The sequence below is a fragment of the Phacochoerus africanus genome, chromosome 1 (genome assembly GCF_016906955.1).
Source record: "Phacochoerus africanus isolate WHEZ1 chromosome 1, ROS_Pafr_v1, whole genome shotgun sequence".
Classification (NCBI taxonomy): Eukaryota; Metazoa; Chordata; class Mammalia; order Artiodactyla; family Suidae; genus Phacochoerus; species Phacochoerus africanus.
The window spans coordinates 99,318,593-99,342,385 of NC_062544.1; the positions used below are offsets into that span (position 1 = coordinate 99,318,593).

The 23,793-nt window shown below is 43.0% G+C and overlaps 1 protein-coding gene across 1 annotated transcript in view; it reads right to left on the reverse strand.

Annotated features, from left to right (window-relative positions):
- Positions 1-23,793, reverse strand: part of GLB1 (galactosidase beta 1) — a 102,408-nt gene that overhangs the window by 40,007 nt on the left and 38,608 nt on the right. The window contains exons 7-10 of the mRNA XM_047769533.1: positions 20,518-20,576; positions 12,589-12,710; positions 12,463-12,503; positions 5,500-5,612 (exon numbers count right to left, since the gene is read on the reverse strand). Coding sequence (XP_047625489.1) covers positions 5,500-5,612; positions 12,463-12,503; positions 12,589-12,710; positions 20,518-20,576 — 335 coding nt within the window. The remainder of the gene's footprint in view (positions 1-5,499; positions 5,613-12,462; positions 12,504-12,588; positions 12,711-20,517; positions 20,577-23,793) is intronic.

Sequence of the window (23,793 nt, forward strand, 5' to 3'; positions counted from 1 at the left end):
AATATACATTCACTGGGAGTTCCACTGTGGCTCAGCAGTAATGAACCCAACTAGTATCCATGAGGATGAAGGTTCAATCCCAGGCCTCCTTCAGTGGGTTAAGGATCTGGCATAGCTGTGAGCTGTGGTGTAGGTCAAAGACTCGGCTTGGATCCAAAATTGCTGTGACTGTGGTGTAGGCCGGTGGCTACAGCTCCAATTTGAACCCTAGCCTGGGAACTTCCAAATGCCATGGATGCAGCCCTAAAAAAAAAAAAAGCAAAAACAAACAAAAACACACATAAAAAAGGCCAAAAGATGGGAACGACTCCATTCCATCAAGGGATGAATGAGATGAATAAACAAACTGTGGGAGTTTCCATCATGGCTCAGCAGAAAAGAATCTGACTAGCATCCCTGAGGACACAGGTTCGATCCCCTGGCCTCATTCAGTGGGTTAAGGGTGAGCTGTGGTGTAGGTTGCAGACATGGGTCGCATCTGGCTTTGCTGTGGCTGTGGTGTAGGCTGGCAGTTGTAACTCCAATTCGACCCCTGGCCTGGGAACTTCCATATGACTCAGGTGGGGCCCTGAAAAGCAAAACAAAAAAACCCAAAAAACAAAAAAAAAACTGTGGTACATAGTCATCCCTTGTTATCTATGAGGTATTGGTTCCCGGACTCTGTCAAATACCAAAATTCCAGGATGCTTAAGGGACTTGAGTATATCTGCACATAACTTACACACATTCTCCCACACACTTTAAATCATCTCTAGATTACTTATAATACCTAATGCAATGTAAATGCTATGTAAAAAAATTGCCGTGTGCAACAAACTCAAGTTTTGCTTTTTGGAACTTTCTAGAATTTAAAAAAAATTTTTTATATATTTTAAATTTTATTTATTTATTTATTTTTTAATTTTTTCACTTTTTGGGTCTGCATGTGTGGTACATGGAAGTTCTTAGGTTAGGGGTTGAATTGCAGCTGCAGTTGCCAGCCTAAGCCACAACCACAGGACTGTGGGATCCGAATTGCATCCGCAACCTAAACCACAGCTCATGCAATGCTGGATACTTAGCCCACTGAGCGAGGATAGGGATAGAACCTGAATTCTCATGGATGCTAGTTGGGTTCGTTATTGCTGAGCCACAACGGGAACTCCTTTTTTTTTTTTTTTAAATCTTTTTAGGGCTGAACCCAAGGCATATAGAGGCTCCTATACTAGGGGTCTAATCAGAGCTGTAGTCGCCAGCCTACACCACACCCACAGCTATGCAGGATCTGAGCCTCGTCTATGACATACACCACAGCTCACAGCAACCCCGATAGTGATTCTGATACATGTTATAACATGGATGAACCTTGAAAACATTATGCTAAGTGAAATAAGCCAGACATCAAAGGAAAATATTGTATGTTTCCACTTTTGTGAAACATCTAGAATAAGCAAAGTCACAAAGACAGAAAGCATAACAAAGCTTACCAGCAGCTGAGAGGAGGGGAGAATGGGGAGTTATTGCATAACAGTTACAGAGTTTCAGTCTGGGTGCATATGAAAAGATTTTAAAATAGATAACAGTGGTTGTTACACAACATTTTGAATGTAATTAATGCCACTGAATGGCGTAATTAATGAAAATTTTGCGTTATGTATATTTTACTACAATTAAAAAAATTAATAATGTAGTATACCAAAACCCACTGAATTGTATCCTTTAAATGGGTGAACTCTGTGGTATGTGAATTATATCTAAAGAAAGAAATATTTTTAAAAATAAATAAGCCTGGAGTTCCCGTCGTGGCGCAGTGGTTAATGAATCCGACTAGGAACCAGAAGGTTGCGGGTTTGGTCCCTGCCCTTGCTCAGTGGGTTAACGATCCGGCGTTGCCGTGAGCTGTGGTGTAGGTTGCAGACACGGCTCGGATCCCGCGTTGCTGTGGCTCTGGCGTAGGCCGGTAGCTACAGCTCCGATTCAACCCCTAGCCTGGGAACCTCCATATGCCGCGGGAGTGGCCCAAGAAATAGCAACAACAACAACAACAACAACAACAACAAAAAGACAAAAGACAAAAAAAAAAATAAGCCTGAAGTGGTTTTTGAGATGAAACAACAGACCATAAAAGAAGTAAGTCCAGGACTTCCCTTGTGGATCAGGGCATAACTACTTGGCATTGATTCTACAGTGACTCTGGTTCAATCCCTGGCCTGGGAATTTCTATATGTCACAGGTGTGGCCACATGTTTTTGAAAAAAAAGAAAAGAAGTCCACAGGTACTATAACAAAATCAATGAAATAAATCAGTAATTTGAAAAGGTAAGCACAATGAAATATTAATGTACAATTTAAAGGGACAAAAATAATTAAATGCATTCTTTTTTTTTTGTCTTTTAGGGCCGCACTTGCGGCATATGGATTTCCTGAGCTAGGGGTCCAATCCCAGCTGTAGCCGCCAGCCTATGCCACAGCTACAGCAATGCCAGATCCAAGCCACATCTGCAACCTACACCACAGCTCACGGCAATGCCGGATCCTTAACCCACTGAGTAAGGCCAGGGATCGAACCTGTGTCCTCATGGATGCCAGTCGGTTTCGTTAACCACTGAGCCACGAAAGGAACGCCTTATATACAGTGTTTGTGGATGCATGCATTTGTAGTAAAAGCACAAAAATGTGTATGAAGGATAAATACCATTCCAGGAGAGTAATTACCTCTGAAAAGGGAGGGGAAAAATAGGACATGAACTCTAACTTTATATGTGATGTATTACTTTCTTAAAAAAATCAGAAGCAGGAGTTCCCGTCGTGGCGCAGTGGTTAACGAATCCGACTAGGAACCATGAGGTTGCGGGTTTGGTCCCTGCCCTTGCTCAGTGGGTTAAGGATCTGGCATTGCCGTGAGCTGTGGTGTAGGTTGCAGATGCGGCTCGGATCCTGCATTGCTGTGGCTCTGGCGTAGGCTGGCGGCTGCAGCTCTGGTTCAACCCCTAGCCTGGGAACCTCCATATGCCACGGGAGCGGCCCAAGAAATAGCAAAAAGACAAAAAAAAAAAAAAAATCAGAAGCAAAGATTTCATAATAACCTATGTTAAATCTAGGTATCCGGGACATGGGTGTCTGCAACATTATTTTTATATATTAACATTTTTAAAGTATTTTATATTTTAAAGAAAAATATATATCATAATATTTCTCATAAATAAAAGATTCCCTGGAGTTCCCATTGTGGCTCACCAGAAAACAAACCCAACTAGTATCCATGAGGATGTGGGTTGGATCCCTGGCCTCGCTCAGAGGGTTAAGGATCCGGCTTTGCCTTGAGCTGTGGTGTAGGTCGCAGACGTGGTTTGGATCCCAAATGGCTGTGGCTGTGGTGCAGGTCAGCAGCTTCAGTTCCAATTCAACCCCTAGTGTGGGAAATTCCATGTGCCGCAGATACAGCCCTAAAAAAAATTCCTTTTATAATGATATTAGAATCAGAAACATAGACTATTTAAGAATAAACATATTAAGAAATGGACAGGGATGGAGTTCCCATCGTTGCTCAATGGAAACAAACCTGATGAGTATCCATGAGGATACAGGTTCAATCCCTGGCCCTGTTCAGTGGGTTAAGGATCCGGCATTGCTGTGAGCTGTGGTGTAGATTGCAGATGCAGTTCAGATCCCGCATCGTTGTGGCTGTGGTGTAGGCCAGCAGCTATAACTCTGATCTGACTCCTAGCCTGGTAACTTCCGTATGCCACAGGTATGGCCCTAAAAAGAAAAGAAAAAGGAATGGACAGGGACTATTTTAAGAAAACTTTAAAACCAGAGGGATATAAGAAAATACCTGAATAGGAGTTCCCATCGTGGCACAGCAGAAACAAATCCGACTAGGAACCATGAGGTTGTGGGTTCGATCCCTGGCCTCGCTCAGCGGGTTAAGGATCCACCGTTGCTGTGAACTGTGGTGTAGGTCACAGATGAGGCTCGGATCTGGCGTTGCTGTGGCTGTGGCGTAGGCCGGCAGCAACAGCTCCGATTAGACCCCTAGCTTGGGAAACTCCATATGCCACAGAAGCAGCCCTAGAAATGGCAAAAGACAAAAAAAAAAAAAAAAAAGGAAAGAAAATACCTGAATAGATGGAAAAGGCTAACTGAATGTTAAAGTTTTCTGAAAGCCATACATAAAGGAGTGCATACTATATGAACCCATTTATATAAAGTCAAATAATGCACAGTAACCTATGGCGATTGAGGTCAGTGGCTAGAAGGACTGTGAGGGGAATGTCTGGGGGGCTGTGTGTTGCTTCCAGGGGTTCATGTTGCATAATTTTACTGAGCTCTACACTTATGAGCTGTGTTTTTTTTTGGGGGGGAGGCAATACATATTTTACACTTCATAGGTCACCACTAAAATAATAAAAATATAGCAGATAACATCCAAAGTAGGGTAGTGGGGGGAAGGATGAAATTAAAAAAAAAAAAAAAACACCTCAAACAGTTCAAAAGAAAGTAGTAAAGGGACACAAACAGATTATTATAAAATAAGATGTTGAAATGAATCGATGTGTATCAAGAAGTATAATGACCAAAAGACAAAAATGTCCAAACTAGAAATGTTCAAAAAGCCTGAATTAAAAAGCTGAGCTTCACATAAAGGAAGGAAATAAAGAAGAACAGAGAGCTTTGAAACAGAGAACAAATGTACAAGAGAGAACTTGGGAGTCATCAGTCTAAATTCTACAGAGATTAAACCCACAATAAAAATGACGTAAGCAACATTTTAACCACACATCTGAAAATTGAGAAGAAATGGAAAAACTCTGAGTAGTTATGTATAGACTACATTTTTCAATACATTTAGAATTTTTCATAATACAAATATTAACATTTAAGCTGAAATTGAGACTATAGCCTACTTTAAAAAAAGTCCATAACATTTATAGGCAGAAAACCTTTGTTTTTTAACTTCAAAACTCAGGTGACTGAGCAGAAAAACTGTGGTTTTTTTTTAAAGCCACACAGAGACAGGAAACCCCACCTGGCCATGTTAGATGCCTCAAAAGGTCACAGTGTGAGTGGGACCATGCAGTTCAGGTGTCAGGCCAGAAGGAAACAGCAATCACTTGCACCAAATAGAAAAAAAATAAGTATTGCTGACAGGTCACCTTGGCACTGTGTTCACAATGCCCTTGGGTTTTCTTGCCCCCATACTTTAGCTGTTTACATGGACACACGTTCTCTTACCATTAGTGGGAATAAAAGCTATCACTTACTGGACAGCAGAGGTGTCAGGGCTGTCCCAGGGGCCTTTCCTGTGCTCTTTTTAATCCTTGCAACACAAGCAGATGCTGCAGAGTAACTTGCTTACAGGCTCACCCTTAATCAGGTGGGGCCAAGACTCAAGGCCAAGTCTAGCTGGTGCTTCCTGTCATCCAAACACAAAGGCCCCAGGAAGTCGTCTGCAGAGCACAGTGAGTCAGGGGTGGCTCTCGCCAAGACCAGCCCCCGCAGCCTGTACAAAGCACTCACCTTCTGAATCACATCTCGCAGAGCAAAATACTTCTCAGTGAGATCCCCAGCCTCACTCAGTGGGGCATCATAATCATAGCTGGTGGGCTGTGGTTGGTAGGGTGTGTTGGCCCCTGGAAGACAAAAACGTGTCACTAGTTACCACAGAAGGCCCTCCCTGGGACAAGTAGTTTGGGGCTTGGCACGGTGGAGGGAGAAATTAAGGGATGCATTAGAGCCAATTGTTAAGTGACACAGAGGTGGCCCTCAGGATGCAAGGCTTAGAGAAAGAAGTTCCTTCCTACAGGTGGCCCTTGCTAAGCACCTTAGCATCTACAGAGTGCTTTCCCCATCCACTCTCCCAGCGGATCTCACAGCTGCGACCCTAGTAGATACCCAGCCCCTGGAGAAATTTAGCATCTGTAGCTGCCTGTGAAACCCACTCATTTCACAGCCAGCAGTGACAGGGCTTATGGCACAGCCCATGTGTCTGACTGTTAACCTTGCAGCTGTGATCTTGTTCGTGCTTTCAAACTGTGTGGCTGAGAAAAGGTCTGTAGTGGACACAAAGGTGATGGGGCCCAGGATCAGCAGAAAACAACTGAGAAGTTACCAGACTAACCAAAGATGGAGATGACTACAGACACATATCAACCCACTGAGATTCAAGTGTAACCTTAGGGCCTTCATAACGTCTACAAAGAGGGGGTGCTGTGGTGTGTTTCTCAAATGGCCCGTCAGGGCCCAAGTACTCGCTCATTCCCCTAGCTGCTGGGGCACTGACGGCTCTCAGATGTGCCCCTCTCTGGTTCCTGGTCTCTGTCAGGCTGCCTTGCCCAAGATTATATTCCTTCTGGGAGAGCCCACATCCAGTGATTGGCCAGTGCAGGGATATAAAACCCAGTCCCCTTGCCTCAAAGAGCCTTCCCAGACCCAGAGCTCCCTCTAGAATCAGCTCAACTGCTTTTTTTTTTTTTCTTCAAGGTTTTCTTTTTATTTCAGCTTTACTGAGGTGTGATTGATATATAAAACTGTAAGATACTTAAAGTGTACATTATGGTGATTTGATATACATATATATTGCAAAAGGATTCCCCTATCTAGTTAAACATCCATCATCTCATATATTTATCTTTCTTTTTTTGAGTGTGAAAACATTTAACTTCTAGTCTTGCAGCAAATTTCAATTATACAATACAGTGTTATCAACTATAGCCACCATGTTTTACATTAAATCTTCAGACCTTATTCATCTTACAGTTGAAAGTTTATATCCTTTTACCAACCTCTTCCTTCAGCTGTTTTCAAAACTGTATCACCACCCAACTTCTCCTTCTGCCCAGTCCTGATGCATGTGTTGCCCCTGGGAACACATCCTAATAAACTTCCTGCCAGGGAATCTCAGAGTCCATTTCCCAGGGAACGTGAGCTGACAGAGACTAATAAATAATGCCAACACTGTGTAGACAAAAAAACTAGAAGAGTAAATGGCCTTGCAATTATTGCCCAAGGTGCACAGTCTAGACCAGCGGCCCCCAGCCTTATCACTGATGATGGTCACAGGTAGAAAACCTTCTGCAATGTTGGGAAGTGATCATGTGCCAGAACTGAGCCAACCTACCCAGGAAGAGGCACATGGAGAGCTTGTTAAACACATTCCTAAGCTGCACTTGGGATTCTGATTGAATAAAGTTATTTTAGGATAATCTTATATCCAATCTAATTTTTAAGTAAATGAGGCACAAGATCTGACACTTCACCATGACTTAGTCACAAATTCCTTCAAGTGATCCCACAGCTTATGAATGATGGAGCCACCTTGGGTGATCCTGCTGGTGGTGGGGGTGACAGATGAGCAAGACTGAGGGTCAGGTCACCCCCCAAAGGCTTTCATCCATTCTCTGCACAGAATCTACGTTTTCAAAGAGCTTAACAATCCAACCAGTTGAACTGATCCAGTCATACTACTTTCTCTCCATTTATTAATCAGAGACAGTGGTTGTTGACAGGACTGCCTGCCTCTGGGAACATATATGTTAAAACACATCCTTTGCTGTGAGATGCAAAAAAAAAAAAAAAAAAAGTAAAACCACATCCCTTGCTGCAAGGAGCTCACCTTCTCCTTTGTGGTCCCTCCTCTTGCTGTAGGGTGGCAGTGACCTTGCTGCCTGTGCCTTGCTCCATTAGACCATGGCACCCTAGGGGTAGGTGTGGCCTTGTTTACCCAAGACCCCTGCAGAGCCAGGTAAGATAAGGAGCTCCACAGGGACTATGAACAACTGTGAACTTCCAGAAATATAGTTGACAGCTCAAAGGAACCCAGGCTGAGAAGCTGGCAAGTGGGTTACAGGACAGACTGGAAAACTAAGTCTGTGCTTGAGCTCTACCTTGTGCTCAATCTTCCTCTGGATGTTTCGGACCAACAAAGGGCAGTGTCCAAGGGAAATCATGCTAACTCAAGCCTTTTTCTGGCCACACTGGTGAGTGTGAGATAGGAAGACAAGAAATGACAAGATGTGCTTCTTCTCAGCTTTACATGGTATGGAAGGAGGGCCTGTCATGGAGGCCCTCACCCAGATGGGGATGCATGGGCTAGAGTGGACACAGACCTGCACAGCCTCTGGACACCTCCTGTGGGTAGGAAAGGCAACAAGCACCCCAGCCAGGGGTGTGCTCCCATGCTCTCTTCTGGGAAGCTGGCCCAAAGAACAGGCAACAGAGCAGGTCAGAGAGGTCCACAAACATAAGAGGGGTTGTATGGGGTCTGGAACACAGGCTTTGGGTTTCAGGGTTTATCCTAAAGGCAGTGACCACCTTTCCAAGGCCTGAGTTTGAGTCCAGGCTCCACTCCCTGCCAGCTGAATGGGGAACTTGAGGACTTTGAGGACTTTTTTTGGTACCCTGTTTTTTTTTGTTTTTTGTTTGTTTACCTGCAAAGTGGGTCCATAATCCCTAGCCCAGAAGAGATTGCTATGAGGACTAAATGGGGACAACAGAGGCAGAAAAGAGACTTTTATTGCCCATGGGAGGGTCATGGGCAAGGGACAGGTTTAAGCACAACTTCTGAGTGGTAATTTTATATATCTAAATTTTAAAAAAGAAGAATGTATTGTTTTCAATAAAATAATAGGATATAAAATTGTATTATGCAAAAAATGACCATATTGGAGTTCCTATTGTGGCTTAGCAGAAACAAATCCGACTAGTATCCATGAGGATGCGGGTTTGATCCCTGGCCCCACTCAGTGGGTTAAGGATCCGGTGTTGCCATGAGCATGGTGTAGGTTGCAGACTCAGCTTGGATCTGGTGTTGCTGTGACTGTGGCGTAGGCCAGCAGCTGCAGCTCTGATTTGACCCAGAGTCTGGGAATTTCCACATGCCGCAGGTGCAGCCCTGAAAAAAATCAGTCTTTATTCCTAGTTTGGATGACCGGTCTAAGTTCCATGGATGGAAGCTAGGAGGAATCCCTATCTACTGAATGGAAAAGGCATCACAAAGTCCGACGTGTTTCTGATGGGAAGACAGACACAGAGATGATCTAACTTCAGTTACCAACCTTGGCACATTACTTTAAGAAAGTGACATTTGAGTTTTGCAATATCTCCACATTTCTTAGCTTTACTAATAACAAGAATATTAATAATTCTTTAAGCAGTTTTCTCCTCAACCATCCCACCTTGCACAAAAGATAGCATTTCAAAGAAGAGGCTTCATTAAGAGTTAATAGTATTCCATTATAGATCCCAGGAAACTGAGATCCAATTAGGCCTCCAAAACTCAACTGGAGGGCACCCTCAATGATTCAGAGAGGAAAATGCAGATGTGGAGAGAGATTGGGAACGGGGCTTAGAGAAAAGCCAATATATTGGTCTTTGGTCTTTGCAAGGTCAGTGGCAATGAAGAGAATTTTGTCATGATTTTTTTTTCCTACATCCCCCTCCTCTATCCCAAAAGACTATATAGGCCATACAGGAATACAAAATAGTGCAGCTGACTTGGAAAACATTACGGCAGTTCCTCTAACTTTAGGTACAGAGTTAGTTACCATATGAACCAGCAATTCCACTCCTAGGTATTCAGCAAAGAGAATTACAGCAGTGATTCAAATATTTACACAATGATGTTCATAGAGACATTATTCATAATGGACAAAAATGTCTATTGTTTGATGAATGGAGAAACGAAATGTTGTATATCCACACAATAGAATATTATTCAACAATAAAAAGGAATGAAATACCGATACAAGCTACAACGTGGATGAACCTTGAGAAGATTATACTAAATGAAAGAAGTCAAACATAAAAGGCCACATATTGTTGGTTCTATTTGTATGAAATGTCCAGAATAGGCAAATCCATAAAGACAGTAGACTAGTGGTTGCTAAGGGCTGAGAGAAGCGGGAGGGGGTGCAGTGTTTTTTGGGTACAAGATTTCTTTTTGGGGTAATAAAAATGTTCTGGAATTGGATGATGTGAATGGCTGCACAAGTCTGTGGTAAACTAAATACCACTGAATTATATACTTTATTTTTAAATTTTTATTTTTAATTAAAGTATAGCTGATTTACAATGTTTGTTCAATTTCTTTTTACAGCAAAGTGACCCAGTGACACACATTTCCCTGAGCTATACAGTAGAGAACCCCTTGCCCACACATTCCAAATATAAAAGCCTTCCAAAACCCCAAACTGCCCATCCATCCCACTCCCTCCCCTCTCCCCAGAAACCACAAGTCTGCTCTCCTTGGCTGTGATCTGTTTCCATTTTGTAGGTAGGATCATCTGTGCCATATTGAATAATATTCTTTAAAGTCAGGAATTTTAGGGTATGTGAATTATATCTCAACAAAGCAAAATGTTAAAAAAAAAAAAAAAAAGACTAGACTATATGAACAGGTAATCTATAGACAGAAACTACGACCTGCTTAGCTAGCTTGATTTAAAACAAAACTTTCTTGGACTGGGGGCTTGGGATGGAAATGTTCTAAAATTAGGTTGTGATGATGGTCGTACAACTATAAATATAGTAACATTCATTGAATTATTAAAAAAAATAAAACTTTCAGGCGTTCCCGTCATGGCTCAGTGGTTAACGAATCTGACTAGGAACCATGAGATTGTGGGTTCGATCCCTGGCCATGCTCAGTGGGTTAAGGATCCGGCGTTGCCATGAGCTGTGGTGTAGGTTGCAGGTGCGGCTCAGATCCCACGTTGCTGTGGCTCTGGCGTAGGCTGGCGGCTGCAGCTCCGATTAGACCCCTAGCCTGGGAATGTCCATATACCATGGGAGCAGCCCTAGAAAAGGCAAAAAGACAAAAATAAATAAATTAATTAATTTAAAAAAAAACTTTCTAAATGACAGGTTATGTCCTTTAAACATTTTTGTTTAAAGAAAAATGATTTTTTGGAGTTCCCGTCGTGGCGCAGTGGTTAACGAATCCGACTAGGAACCAGAAGGTTGCGGGTTCGGTCCCTGCCCTTGCTCAGTGGGTTAACGATCCGGCGTTGCTGTGAGCTGTGGTGTAGGTTGCAGACACGGCTCGGATCCCGCGTTGCTGTGGCTCTGGCGTAGGCCGGTGGCTACAGCTCCGATTCAACCCCTAGCCTGGGAACCTCCATATGCCGCAGGAGCGGCCCAAGAAATAGCAACAACAACAACAAAGACAAAAGACAAAAAAGAAAAAAAAAAAAAGAAAAATGATGTTTTGACCTACTATATAGCACAGAGGACTATACTCAATATTTTGTAATAACCTATAAGGGAAAATAATCTGAAAAAGTGTGTGTATGTGAATATATATATATTCATATATATATATATATGAATCAGTTTGCTGTATAGGTGAAACTAACACAACATTGTAAATCAACTCTATTTACATAAAAAAATGTTTGGAGTTCCCTACGGCTCAGTGGGTTAAGGATCCAGCATTGTCACTTCTGTGGCTTGGGTCACTGCTGTGGTGTGGGTTTGATCCCTGGCCCAGGAACTTCCACATGCCATGGATGTGGCCCCCCCAATTTTTTTTTTTTTTTCTTTTTAGAGCCACACCTGCAGCACATGAAAGTTCCCAGGCTAGGGGTCAAACTGGAGCTGCAGCTACCGGCTATGCCACAGCCACAGCAATGCTGGATCCAAGCTGCATCTTTCACCTATACCACAGCTCACATTCCTTAACCCACTGAGCAAGGCCAAGGATCGAACCTGCATCCTCATGGATTCTAGTCAGGTTCATAACCTGCTAAGCCACAACAGGAACTTCCCAATTTTGTTTTTAATTAAAAAAAACAAACCCTAGAAGCTAGAAAAACTCATATTTACCAATGAAAAATATTCCATTTCTATGATTCCATAAACATTTGTAAATTAAATTAAAAAAATAAATAATTTGTGAGCATCTAAAACAAATATAAGGAGTTCCCATTGTGGCTCAGCAGGTTAAGGACCCAATGTCTCTGTGAGGATGCTGGTTCAACTCTAGCCTCACTCAGTGGTTTAAGGATCCAGGGTTGCTGCAAGCTGTTGGGTAGTTCAAAGATGTAGCTTGGATCTAGTGTTGCCATGGATGTGGCATAGGCCTCAGCTGCAGGTCCAATTTGACCATGGCCTGAGAACTTCCATATGTTGCAGGTGTGGCCCTAAAAAGAAAAAATAAATAAAAATATACACAAAAGAAATATAGAAGGATAATTCATGAGCACCATAATGCAATTCCTCGCTTATGTAACGTTAATTATTTCATAACACCCTGGTACTCAATTTTTTAAATATCAGCTTTCAATAGAAAATAAATTCAACATTTCTCTCCTCTTCTGAATAAAAAAAAGATTTTTTAAATTATATAGGCAATTCTTATATATTAGAAAATTTAGGAGAAGACAAATAAAAACAGAAAGTAATTGTTCAGGCACACCCCACAAAATCAAGCACCAAAAACATTCTAGCATGAGCTTCTACAAACAGATGTTAAACTGCTCTTACCATTCCAATAGGCGAAATTGGTGCCACCAATAAACATGTACCTACAAGGAAACAAGAGAACAGACAGTACTTTATCATGAACCCACAGTTATGAGGATGGCCTTCTCTCCAAAAATCAACACTCACATGTTCACATTTGCACCAAGGGCAAGTATGTCGTGGAGGAAAGAAGCCACCACTTGAGTCTTGACTGTCGAGTGAGGTTGGCCCCAATGGTCTAACCAGCCAGTGTAGAATTCAGAATTGATCTAAAAAGAGAAAGAGACATGGAGGAGTTCTCTGGCGGCTCAGTGGGTTAAGGATCCAGCATTGCTGTTGCTGTGGCACAGGTTTGATCCCTGGCCCGGGAACTTCCACATGCCACAGGAGCAGAGGAAGGAAAAAAAGGGAGAGAGAGAAAGGGACATAGAGCTTAGGATAGACTTATGACCTTTACATCTGGCCTTCCCAGTAACTACTGCCTAAGTTCTCTACTGAGGAACAGGTGAGAAGGGGAGCTGATATGGGCTGGGGGTTTGGATGGAAATGCTATAAAACTGGGTTGTGATGATCATTGTACAACTATAAATGTAATAAAATTCATCAAGTAATTTAAAAAACAGATTAAAATGTAAGACTAATACATTGCAATTATAAAATAAAATTAAATGTATATACATGTGTACAGATATAGATATATATAGAGAGAGATATATATAAAGGAGCTGACATTATTTTACTGGAGATGGGGGACAAATGAGGACATCCCACAATAGTATTGCCTAAACTCAGGTCTCAGGTGCTAATATAGGTAATTCCTGAAAAGTTTTACAGAAATGGAACAGGACCTGTAGTCCTCCCCCGTCATGTCCTACACCTGCCTTTTGTCTGTTAAAAAACTTTAGTCGGGGAGTTCCTGTAGTGGCGTAGTGGTTAATGAATCTGACTAGGAACCATGAGGCTGCAGGTTTGATCCCTGGCCTTGCCCAGTGGGTTAGGGATCCGGCGTTGCCATGAACTCTGGTGTAGGTCGCAGACGCAGCTCGGATCCCGAGTTGCCGTGGCTCTTGCATAGGCCGGTTGGCTACAGCTCTGATTGGACCCCTAGCCTGGGAACCTCCATATGCCATGGGAGCAACGCTACAAGAGCCAAAAAAAAAAAAAAAAACCCAAAAACTTTAGTCGGAGTTCCCATCATAGCACATCGGAAATGAATTGACTAGGAACCATGAGGTTGCAGGTTCGATCCTTGGCCTTGTTCAGTGGGTTAAGGATCTGGCATTGCCGTGAGCTATGGTGTAGGTCACAGACATGGCTAGAATCTGGTGTTGCTGTGGCTGTGGTGTAGGCTGGCAGCTACAGCTCAGCTTGGACCCCTAGCCTCCAAATGCTGTGGGTGTGGCCGTAAAAAAGACAAAAGACAAAAAACAAAACAAAACGACAAACTTTAGTCAAAGTTTAATATGAGAAGTAAGAAAATGAAGAAACAAAGGAAAACAGTCAAATAAGACTCAATAATACTAGTTTAGTCAGTAAGCAAAGTCAAGGATCTTTAATTCCTTCTCTAGTGCTATGGATCACACTCTGAGCCATTTCCTGTGAGCTGTCTTACACTGAAACCCCCATCAGATTAAAGAAGTTAACTACATGATGACCAGACTGTAGTCTTGACAAGCTATTGCAATTCCTAGAAGTGGACTCAAAGAAATGGGAATAAACCAACTCTGGAACTGTAGATTAACTGTATTAAAAACAAGATGACACTGGTCAGACCACTGCATGAGCAATTTCAAGATGACTGTCAGAGCTGACTGTGCTGTTTCTGTATGTATGTAGCCCCCTTTCTCTGCCTATTCACACCTGAAACTGCCCTTTAAAAGCTCTTCCCCCGATTATCAGTAGTGGGGGTGGGGGTGGGGTTGGAGTTGGGGAGGTGGGGAGTGAGCCTTTGGACATGAGTCCACACATCCTTCTCCACCCTAGTTTCTGGCCTCCAAAATAAAGCAAACTTTCCTTTCCACCATCTTCACCTCTTCATTGGCTTTTGAGCAGCAGCAGCTGGACCCACTTTAGTTAAGTTTTTGGCACCCATGTGGGGCTGCGCTCTCACAAGATCTGGCTCCCCAGGTTTTCCCAAATGGAGCCACCTCCCTGACAGTACTGCGCTGGCTGCAATGAGCTGCCTTCCTGCTCTAGGCTGCTGGTCCCAGAGGGGGATTGAGAGATATTCTTTGCAGCCGCTGGACCCTCCGTTTCTCCCCTGATTGACACCGTCTGCCAACTTCCACTTTCCCTTAGTGGAATGGAAAGATGCATCTGGATGAGCTGATAAGCCCCAAGACCAAGTAAGTTCACCTGTGTGCACACAGGCACTCTTCTCTTTTGAGCACCAAGTGCTTTTGTGGCATTTTGCCTATTGGTCCTGATGTGTGTCTGCTGTTGAGGACCGTTTGTGAACAGAAAGTTTTTGGGCATTTTTGCCAGTTGGTTCTGACATGTATCTATGGTTGAGGACTGTGAGTGTTGGAGAATGTTTGCTTGGGTCTCCCCCATATGGTCATCCTCTTGGAGAATTTATGACAGTTCTGTCTTCTGATGTGTGTGTATTCCATTTGTGTGACTGGTATTCTTATTGCCTTTTGTAAAATGTGACCAACAATATTCTTAAGACTTCAAAGAAAATTGGTTGAGATGAAACTCTTTTGAAATTCCCAAACTAGTTCTTTTGACATATGGAGTTAGATAAAGCTGGCTTGATTAAATACTGTTCTCAGAATTCTGACCCTGAGAGAACAAAAGTATGCCTAGGAAAAGGCTTGAAGTTAACTTTTTTTTTTTTTAATGGCCATACCTGTGACATATGGAAGTTCCCTGGGCCAGGGACTGAATCTGAGCCATTGCTGTGATCTATGGCACAGCTGCAGCAATCCTGAATTCTTTAACACAGTGCACCAGGCCAGGGGTCAAACCCATGCCTCTGCAGTTACCTGAGCCGCTGCAGTCAGCTTCTTAACCCACTGTGCCATAGTGTGAACTCTTTGACGTTAGCTCTTATTGTGTCCTTGAAATACAAACAGTCCACTTTGCCTGAAACTTCAGCTTTGGGTCAATTAGAACTTCAAGACAGGGGGAAAAAAAGGCTGAAAGAGACTTTTTAAATTGAAGTATGTAAAACTTATTCCAACTGTTATTTATAGACTAATAAGGTCTCTATTGAAATATTTTATTCATAAATTAGTTTTAAGATAAAACTGTGAGATCTGTCTAGATGCACATATGTCTCTGTGTGTGATACTGTCATAAATAATATAGAGACAATTGAGATAAAGTTTTTGGATAAGCACTTTTGGAATAATTATGTTTCAGAGATTTCACTTTAAAATAGTTTATACAGATGCTGGTATAAGAGACAGTTCAATCCCTTGTTTCCCAGTTTTGTTAAGATTTTAAGGGTTAAAACTGTAATATATAAGAATGATAAGGGAAGCATTTCAGTGCATAAAGCAAGTAGGAGATGTGCTGGTGAGAGAAAATGTAAAGAATAGAGATTTTGTTGAGAGATAAAAGAATAATTTTGTCCTAAAGTTCGTAGTTTCTGGATGGGAGAAAAATGAGGGACAAATTAACATAGCTATAGAAAGTAATAGGTTTGTAAAAAAAAAAAAAAGTACTTTAAGAATTTTGTATCTTAAGATTAGATTGAATTTAATTAAGTGAATTTTGTTATTAACAGTAAGCTGGAGAGTTCCCATCATGGCTCAGTGGTAATGAACCTGACTAGTATCCATGTGGACTCAGGTTCGAACCCTGGCCTTGCTCAGCGGGTTAAGTATCTGGCATTGCAGTGAGCTGTGATATAGACTGCAGACTCAGCTTGGATCCCGAGTTGCTGTGGCTGTGGCGTAGGCTGGCAGCTGCAGCTCTGATCAGACTCCTAGTCAGGGAACTTCCACATGCTGAGGGTGCAGCCCTAAAAGGACATAAAACAGTGAGCTTACACAAGGTTTTCTCTATGTTAAGAAAACAAAAATTTCCTGTATTATTGATCTGCTTTTGATGAGACTGTAAGTTTTTTTAACTAGCTGAGTTTTCCAGAGGGTCCTTGAGGCATCTTAAAGAGAAATATGGTAAAGAATTCTAATAAAAACCCATTGTTTTACTTCTTTTTTTTTTTTTTTTTTTGCTATTTCTTTGGGCCGCTCCCTCGGCATATGGAGGTTTTCCAGGCTAGGGGTTGAATCAGAGCTGTAGCCACTGGCCTACACCAGAGCCACAGCAATGCAGGATCCGAGCCGCGTCTGCAACCTACACCACAGCTCACGGCAATGCCGGATCGTTAACCCACTGAGCAAGTGCAGGGACCAAACCCTCAACCTCATGGTTCCTAGTCGCCACGACGGGAACTCCTGTTTTACTTCTGATTGCACTTTTGACCCCAGTGTTCAGGATGGAAAATAATTGTTCATTGAAGTTGTTGCAGAGTATAACTACTTATGATGTGTGTTACAGCTGGCTTTAAGTTTACTGCTTGAAGCATATGTATAATGTTTGTGTGACAGTTAGGTATAACTGTAAAAGGTAATGGTCTATAAAATTTCCCCCCATCAGCATACCTCTGTTCTTGTTTGTTGTGTCTGGTTAGTTTTCCCCCAATATGAATAACTAGGCCAATATATAAAGAAAAGTAGGCCTAGCATCAAGGACATGAATGGACCCAGAGTAGGCAACTGAGCTACTCTTGCAATGCTGGAAAAGTATATAGGTTAACAATGCTTTCTAGGAAAATGTTTGCAATTAAAAAGGAAAAATGATGGAGAAAATGTTCACCTCTTGAGGTCGGGGGAAGTCATTCTGGCTTATACATGATTTAATTTGAACTTTAGGCTAACCAAAACAGCCTGAACTTGTGGCCTATTAAATATACATTGTATATCTTCTTTAACCATTAAGGGGGAAAAAAAATACACATTCAGAGAATAATACAAAGATGCATTTTGATTACTATCTTCATTGTAATATGTCTACTAAGTGTCATATGTTTGTCCAGTTGCTATGACAAAGCAATCAAAAAGAGAAGTAAAGTTTTCATGGGAGTTCCCAGTTGTGGCCTGGCAGAAACAAATCCGACTAGTATCCAAGAGGATGTGGGTTCCATCCCTGGCCATTCTCAGTGGGTGGGGGATCCCGAGTTGCTGTGAGCTTCGGTGTAGGATGTGGCTCAGATCCTGCGTTATTGTGGCTGTGGCATAGGCCAGCAGCCATAGCTCCACTTCCATATGCCTTGGGTGCAGTCCTAAAAAGGAAAAAAAAAAAAAAAGAGAGAGAGAGAGAGGTAATGTTTTTCATAATACAAAATATTGATACTAAGCTTGGAATTTCAGATTATTTCCCACTGTGTCCATTCCCCAAATTAAGCAGTAAGTAGCCAAAGTGTCCATGACTCCAGTTTCCTCAAAGAGTTGTGAAAAATTGGAACAGAAATAGAACTAAAACCAAGTTCCACTGCCAAGTTTATGATTAACCTCTCTATACAAAACTTTATTCCCTTTCTTGTGCTGTACCTGTCTATCCTCAGGGCTGAGAAGCATCAAAGAAAAGGAGGGACTGAAATGGAGCAGGACCCTGTGGTCCTCCTGCCTCATGTCCTCCACCTGCCTTTTGTCTGTAGAAAAACTTTAGTCAAAGAATAAGTTTAATCAGAGAAGTGAGAAAATGAAGCAAAGGAAAACAGTCAAACAAGACCAAACAATAGTTTAGTCATCAGACAGAGTCAAGGACTTTTATTTCCTTCTCAAGGGCTATGGGTCATATTCTGAGCCATATTCTATGAACTGTCTTGTAGAGACTGAAAACCTCACCAGGGGAAGAAGTTAATTACATGATGTCAGATTGCAGCCATGACACAGATGCCGTAATTCTGAAAACTGGCCTCCTAGAGGAATTCCTGTTGTGGCTCAGTGGATATGCACCCGACTAGCATCCGTGAGGACACAGGTTCAATCCCTGGCCTCGCTCAGGGGGTTAAGGATCTGGCGTTGCATGGAGTTCCCATCATGGCTCAGTGGTTAACGAATGTGACTAGGAACCATGTGGTTGCAGGTTCGATCCCTGGCCTCACTCAGTGGGTTAAGGATCTGGTGTTGCCGTGAGCTGTGGTGTAGGTTACAGACACGGCTCGAATCCCACATTGCTGTGGCTCTGGTGTAGGCTGGAGGCTACAGCTCCGATTGGAGCCCTAGTCTGGGAACCTCCATATGCCATGGGAGCAGCCCAAGAAATGGCAAAAAGACAAAAAAAAAAAAAAAAAAAGGATCTGGCGTTGCTGTGAGCTGTGGTGTAGGCGGGCAGCAACAGCTCTGATTCAGGTCCTAGCCTGGGAACCTCCATATGCCTCAGGTACAGCCCTGAAAAGACAAACAAACAAAAACCAAAACACCTGGCCTCCAAGAAATGGGAATAAGCTGACTCTGGAACTGATGATTAACTGCACTGAAAGCAATCAAGATGATGCTGGTCAAACACTACATGATCAATTTCAGGATGACTGTCAGAATGGGCTGTGCAGTTTCTGCCTGCAGCTCCCTTCCTCCACCTACACACCCCTGAAACTCCCCTTTAAGAGCTCTTGCCCACTGGTTGTCCGGGGGTGGGGGAAGAGCTGGTCTTTGGACATGAGCCTGCTTCACCCACCCTTTACTGGTTGCCAGCCTCTGAAATCAAGCAAACCTTCCTTTCTACCAATCTTGCCTCTTTATTGGCTTTAAAGTTGTGAGCAGCCAGACCCCATTTTGAGTAACCATACCTGCATCAATTGGTTAAAATGTTGTTAACTAATCCCCAGTTTAAATATGGTAGGAAAGTTTGTTGGGGAAAAGAATCAGATGACAAAATACTTTGTAAAAATAATTAGATCCAAATTCACTCTTTGTGTGAATCCAGATTTTCAGATCCCAGGTTCACTTAAAGTGAGGTATATCTGTCCAGATATTCTGCCAAGCAGACCCCAAGCACTTCATGTCTCTCTTGGGCATAACCCTGCCAAGCCCTTACTTTTCGGAAAGAAAAAGAAATCTAGACACGTTCTGGGGCCTTCTTGTCTCTCTACTCCCACCCAAGGTCTGTGAATGTAGGTTCTGTACTGCTCACTTCAAGCAGAGACCAGGTTCAGAAAAGGCTGCTCTGTACAAAGATGTGTACACAGGCAGGGCAGCCTGACCTCTTACACTAGGTGGAGTAACAATCGCAACTGCTGTGGAGAAGGGACGTGCAGAGAGGGATGCATACATGTGATGGGCTATGCACACCTGCCAGGACCTCCTGCCCACACAGCATGCCACAAAGATCCATGACACCCAGAGTGGTCAGCAAACCTACCTCCCCAGGTCACTTGGATCCTTCTCAGAGAAATGCAGAATCTCAGTCCCTACCCAGCTCCAAGGGATCCAAGTTTACCTTTTAGCAAGATCCCCATATGATTTATAAGCACATTAAAGGTGGAAAAGCTCTGTCACAAAGAACTCTCAAGTAACACAGACCTGAACTCCAATCCTGGCCCTGCCACTCACAATCTGTAGGACCCTGGGAAAGTGACATGTTCTCTGAGCCTCACTGAAAATGGAGACAATAATACTACTTCTGAGAGCTGCCATGAGGACCAAATGCAATGAGGTGTGCAAGAATGCAGAGCCTGTAGAGTTCATTGAGTTAAGGATCTGGCATTGCACTGTTGCAGCTCAAGTTGCTGCTCTGGTGAGGGTTCGATCCCTGGCCCAGGAACTTCTGCATGCCACGGGCGTTGCCAAGAAAAAAAAAATGCAACCTGATTGAGCCAGGCTATTCACTTAGTCCCCATCCCATCCTCCTCCAGTGCAGGGCTCAGTGTCAAGTAGCAGAAATGCTCTGCTGTTCACTCCTGTGTCCAGAGGGGGGATCCCTACAATCCAATTAACTGCTGACCCTCAACTCAGAGAAACTGAGGATCCACTCCCACCCTCCACAGCAGGTAATGGCTCTCTCCCAGCAGCAGGAATGAAGTTAGTACAGGCAGCCTTTCCACACCTCATGCCCAATTCTTACCAAGGGTCCTCTGGGTTCATACTTCCTCTGCATTAGAAAAGCAGCTGTGATGTTGGCATCTGAAAATAAGAGAGGGGGGGGGAAGGTCAACCTTGGGAATGACATGAAGCTAAATAAAAAGATCTCTTTGTAGGACTTGAGCCTGAAGCCCTACCTGCCGCCACACCCCCATGGGCCTGGAACACCTCCAAGCTGGCTCTAGGTGGGGACTGAGACTATCCATCTGACAGGCCGTGGGGACCACAAAATGCTTCTTCTGTGAACAGTGCCTGTGGCCTCTCCCAACTTGCATTCCCTTTGGGACATCACAGCACGGGCCTGTGCTTGCTCTGTTTCCCCAGCGCCTGGACACATGTCTGGTGTGTGTCTCTCTTCACTCAGACTTCTGGCTGACCTAGATGCTCCCTACAGGATGGCCCTGCTGTGAACATACCTCCTTGTGGCCTCCACAGCACCATACACATCATTAGCGCCACAAAGATCTGCCACTTAATTAATAAATCAAAGGGACAAATATGCTCTAATTATGTTTATCCCTGAATAATGGAGTATACTCTATAAATTTCAATGTCCCTCACCAGCCATTCTAGACCACTTGTGCTCAATTTTTTCTTTTGAAATACTCAAAAGAAAAAATTGTTAGGATGCCTCTGTCTTGTCTTGTTTCCCACATCTTCCATTCTCCCCTCTTTGAAAAGGAGAAAGGGGTGTTTCTCCACAGACAATGGGCTGCCTTATGTCACTGAAAGAGTGAGCACAGTGTCTTTCCAGCCAGAGCAGAGGCCACCCTGGCCCCACACTGCACAACCCATTTACCCAGTTCTCAAGTGGGTATCTCACAGTGGAAAGAGCACTAGCCTAGCTTCCAAATAACCCCTTGCTTCAGGACAGGCCTTGGGCCTCTCTGTAAGGCCAGCTTTCAGGAGAGAATGTGCTGATCAGAAAAAAATGGAATCTGAATCAATCAACCAATCAATCTCAGAGTTCTCTTGTAGCACAGAGGGTTAAGGATCTGGTATTGTCACTGCAGTTCTGTTTGCTGCTGTGGCATATGTTTGAACTTCCACATGCCTCAGGCATGGTCATAAGTAAATAAATAAATAAATGTAACTGGAATCTTATATACTTTATGGCTGTAAATTTCTCACCATTAAGCATTAGGTGGCATCCAGATCCGACCCCAGGCAGTGCCCCTCTTGCCCAGGAATGAATGAAGCTGCTGCAGTGCCACCTGCCCCAGGTACACTGGCCTGGCAATGTCTGTCATTCAACCCACAGCAGAAGCCATCATGCTGTCACCCCACATAAAATGATGCTTACAACAAGCTCATCATAATCTTCAGTTTTTTCTGCTCAACAGAACGATACTGTGCGTTTTCGTCACTGTGTTGGGAAGTGTGCCAAAGCAAGAGGAAACCAACATGCCACTTCCTGGGGCTCTTTGTAGATGAGTTATTTCATCACCAGATGCTCTCAGCAATGTACCATGTTTCTAGAAACACTCAAGTCACTTAGAGCCAGTTCTTTTCTTTGTGGGTAATGTAGAAGAAGCTCTTTATTTACTTATTTATTTATTTTGTCTTTTCTCCCGCGGCATGTGGAGGTTCCCAGGCTAGGGGTCTAATCAGAGCTATAGATGCCGGCCTATGCCAGAGCCACAGCAACACCAGATCCGCGCCGCATCTGTGACCTACACCACAGCTCACGTCAATGCTGGATCCTTAACCCACTGAGTGAGGCCAGGGATCAAACCCACAACCTCATGGTTCCTAGTCAGATTTGTTAACCACTGAGCAATGCCGGGAACTCATAGAAGAATCTCTTTTAAAGTGCAATTTCAGTCTCAACATCTTTTTCAAGGGAAGGCAACGTTGGAGGCATCTTATCCCTCAGAAGGGAAAAGGAGGGGTCTTTATGCGACTTGAAGAGTTGGTCTTTTTTGGGGGGAGGGGTAACTTTTTATTTTGAAATAATTTCAAGCTCGTAGAAAAGCTGTGAGAATACAAAGAATTCATATTCCCTTTACCCAGATCCTCCAATTGTTAAATGTTACCACATTTATCAGTTTTTTTCCTCTCTCTATAAATATACATTTTTTTTTTCTGAGCCACTTGAAAATAACTTGCAGACAGGATGGCCTTTTACCCCTAAATACTTCAGTGTGCAATTCTTTTTTTTTTTTAAATGTCTTTTTGCCATTTCTTGGGCTGCTTCCAAGGCATATGGAAGTTCCCAGGCTAAGGGTTTCATCAGAGCTGTAGCCACTGGCCTATATCAGAGCCACAGAAACACAGGATCTGAGCCACGTCTGTGACCTACACCACAGCTCATGGCAACGCTGGATCCTCAACCCACTGAGTAAGGCCAGGGATCAAACCCACAACCTCATGGTTCCTAGTCGGGTTCATTAACCACTGCGCCATGACGGGAACTCCCAGTGTGCAATTATTAAGAGCAAGGGCAATCTTTAAATAAACAAAATACAATGATTTAAAAAAAAAAACAGGAAATTAACATTGATAGAATACTATATTCTAATCTAAAGGTTTTATTTAAAGATTTCACTTGTCCCAATAATGTTCTCATAAAAACAACCAAAAAAAAAAAAAGGAAAAAAAATGTCCAGGATCTTTTTCAGCATCACATACTGCATTTAGCTAGCATGACTTTTATGAAAGCTGCTCTCAACCTAAAAGAAGACCTCCTAATGTTATGACAGCCTAAAGCATCCTAGCCATCCTTTCATGTGCAGAACCTCAGCAGCTTACACAGCACTGATGTATCAGGCAAGATGAATTTTTTTTTTTTTTTTTGTCTTTTAAGGACCGCACCTGCAGCATACGGAGGGTCCCAGGCTAAGGGTCTAATCAGAGCTGTAGCCACTGGCCTATGCCACAGCCACCGCAACGCAGGATCTGAGCCACATCGGCAAACTACACTACAGCTCATGGCAACACTGGATCCTGAATCCACTGAGCAAGGCCAGGGATTGAACCCGCAACCTCATGGTTCCTAGTCAGATTTGTTTCTGCTGCACCACGATGGGAACTCCCAATTTTTTTTTTTTTAATTTTTAAAATTAGTTGATTTGCAATGTTCTGTCAATTTCTGCTGCATAGCAGAGTGACCCAGTTATACACTTTTCTCACATTATCCTCCATCATGTTCCACCACAAGTGTTTAGATATAATTCTCTCTGCTATACTGCAGGATTTCATTGCTTATCCACTCCACATGCACTAGTCTGCATGTACTAAGCTCAAACTCCCAGTCTTT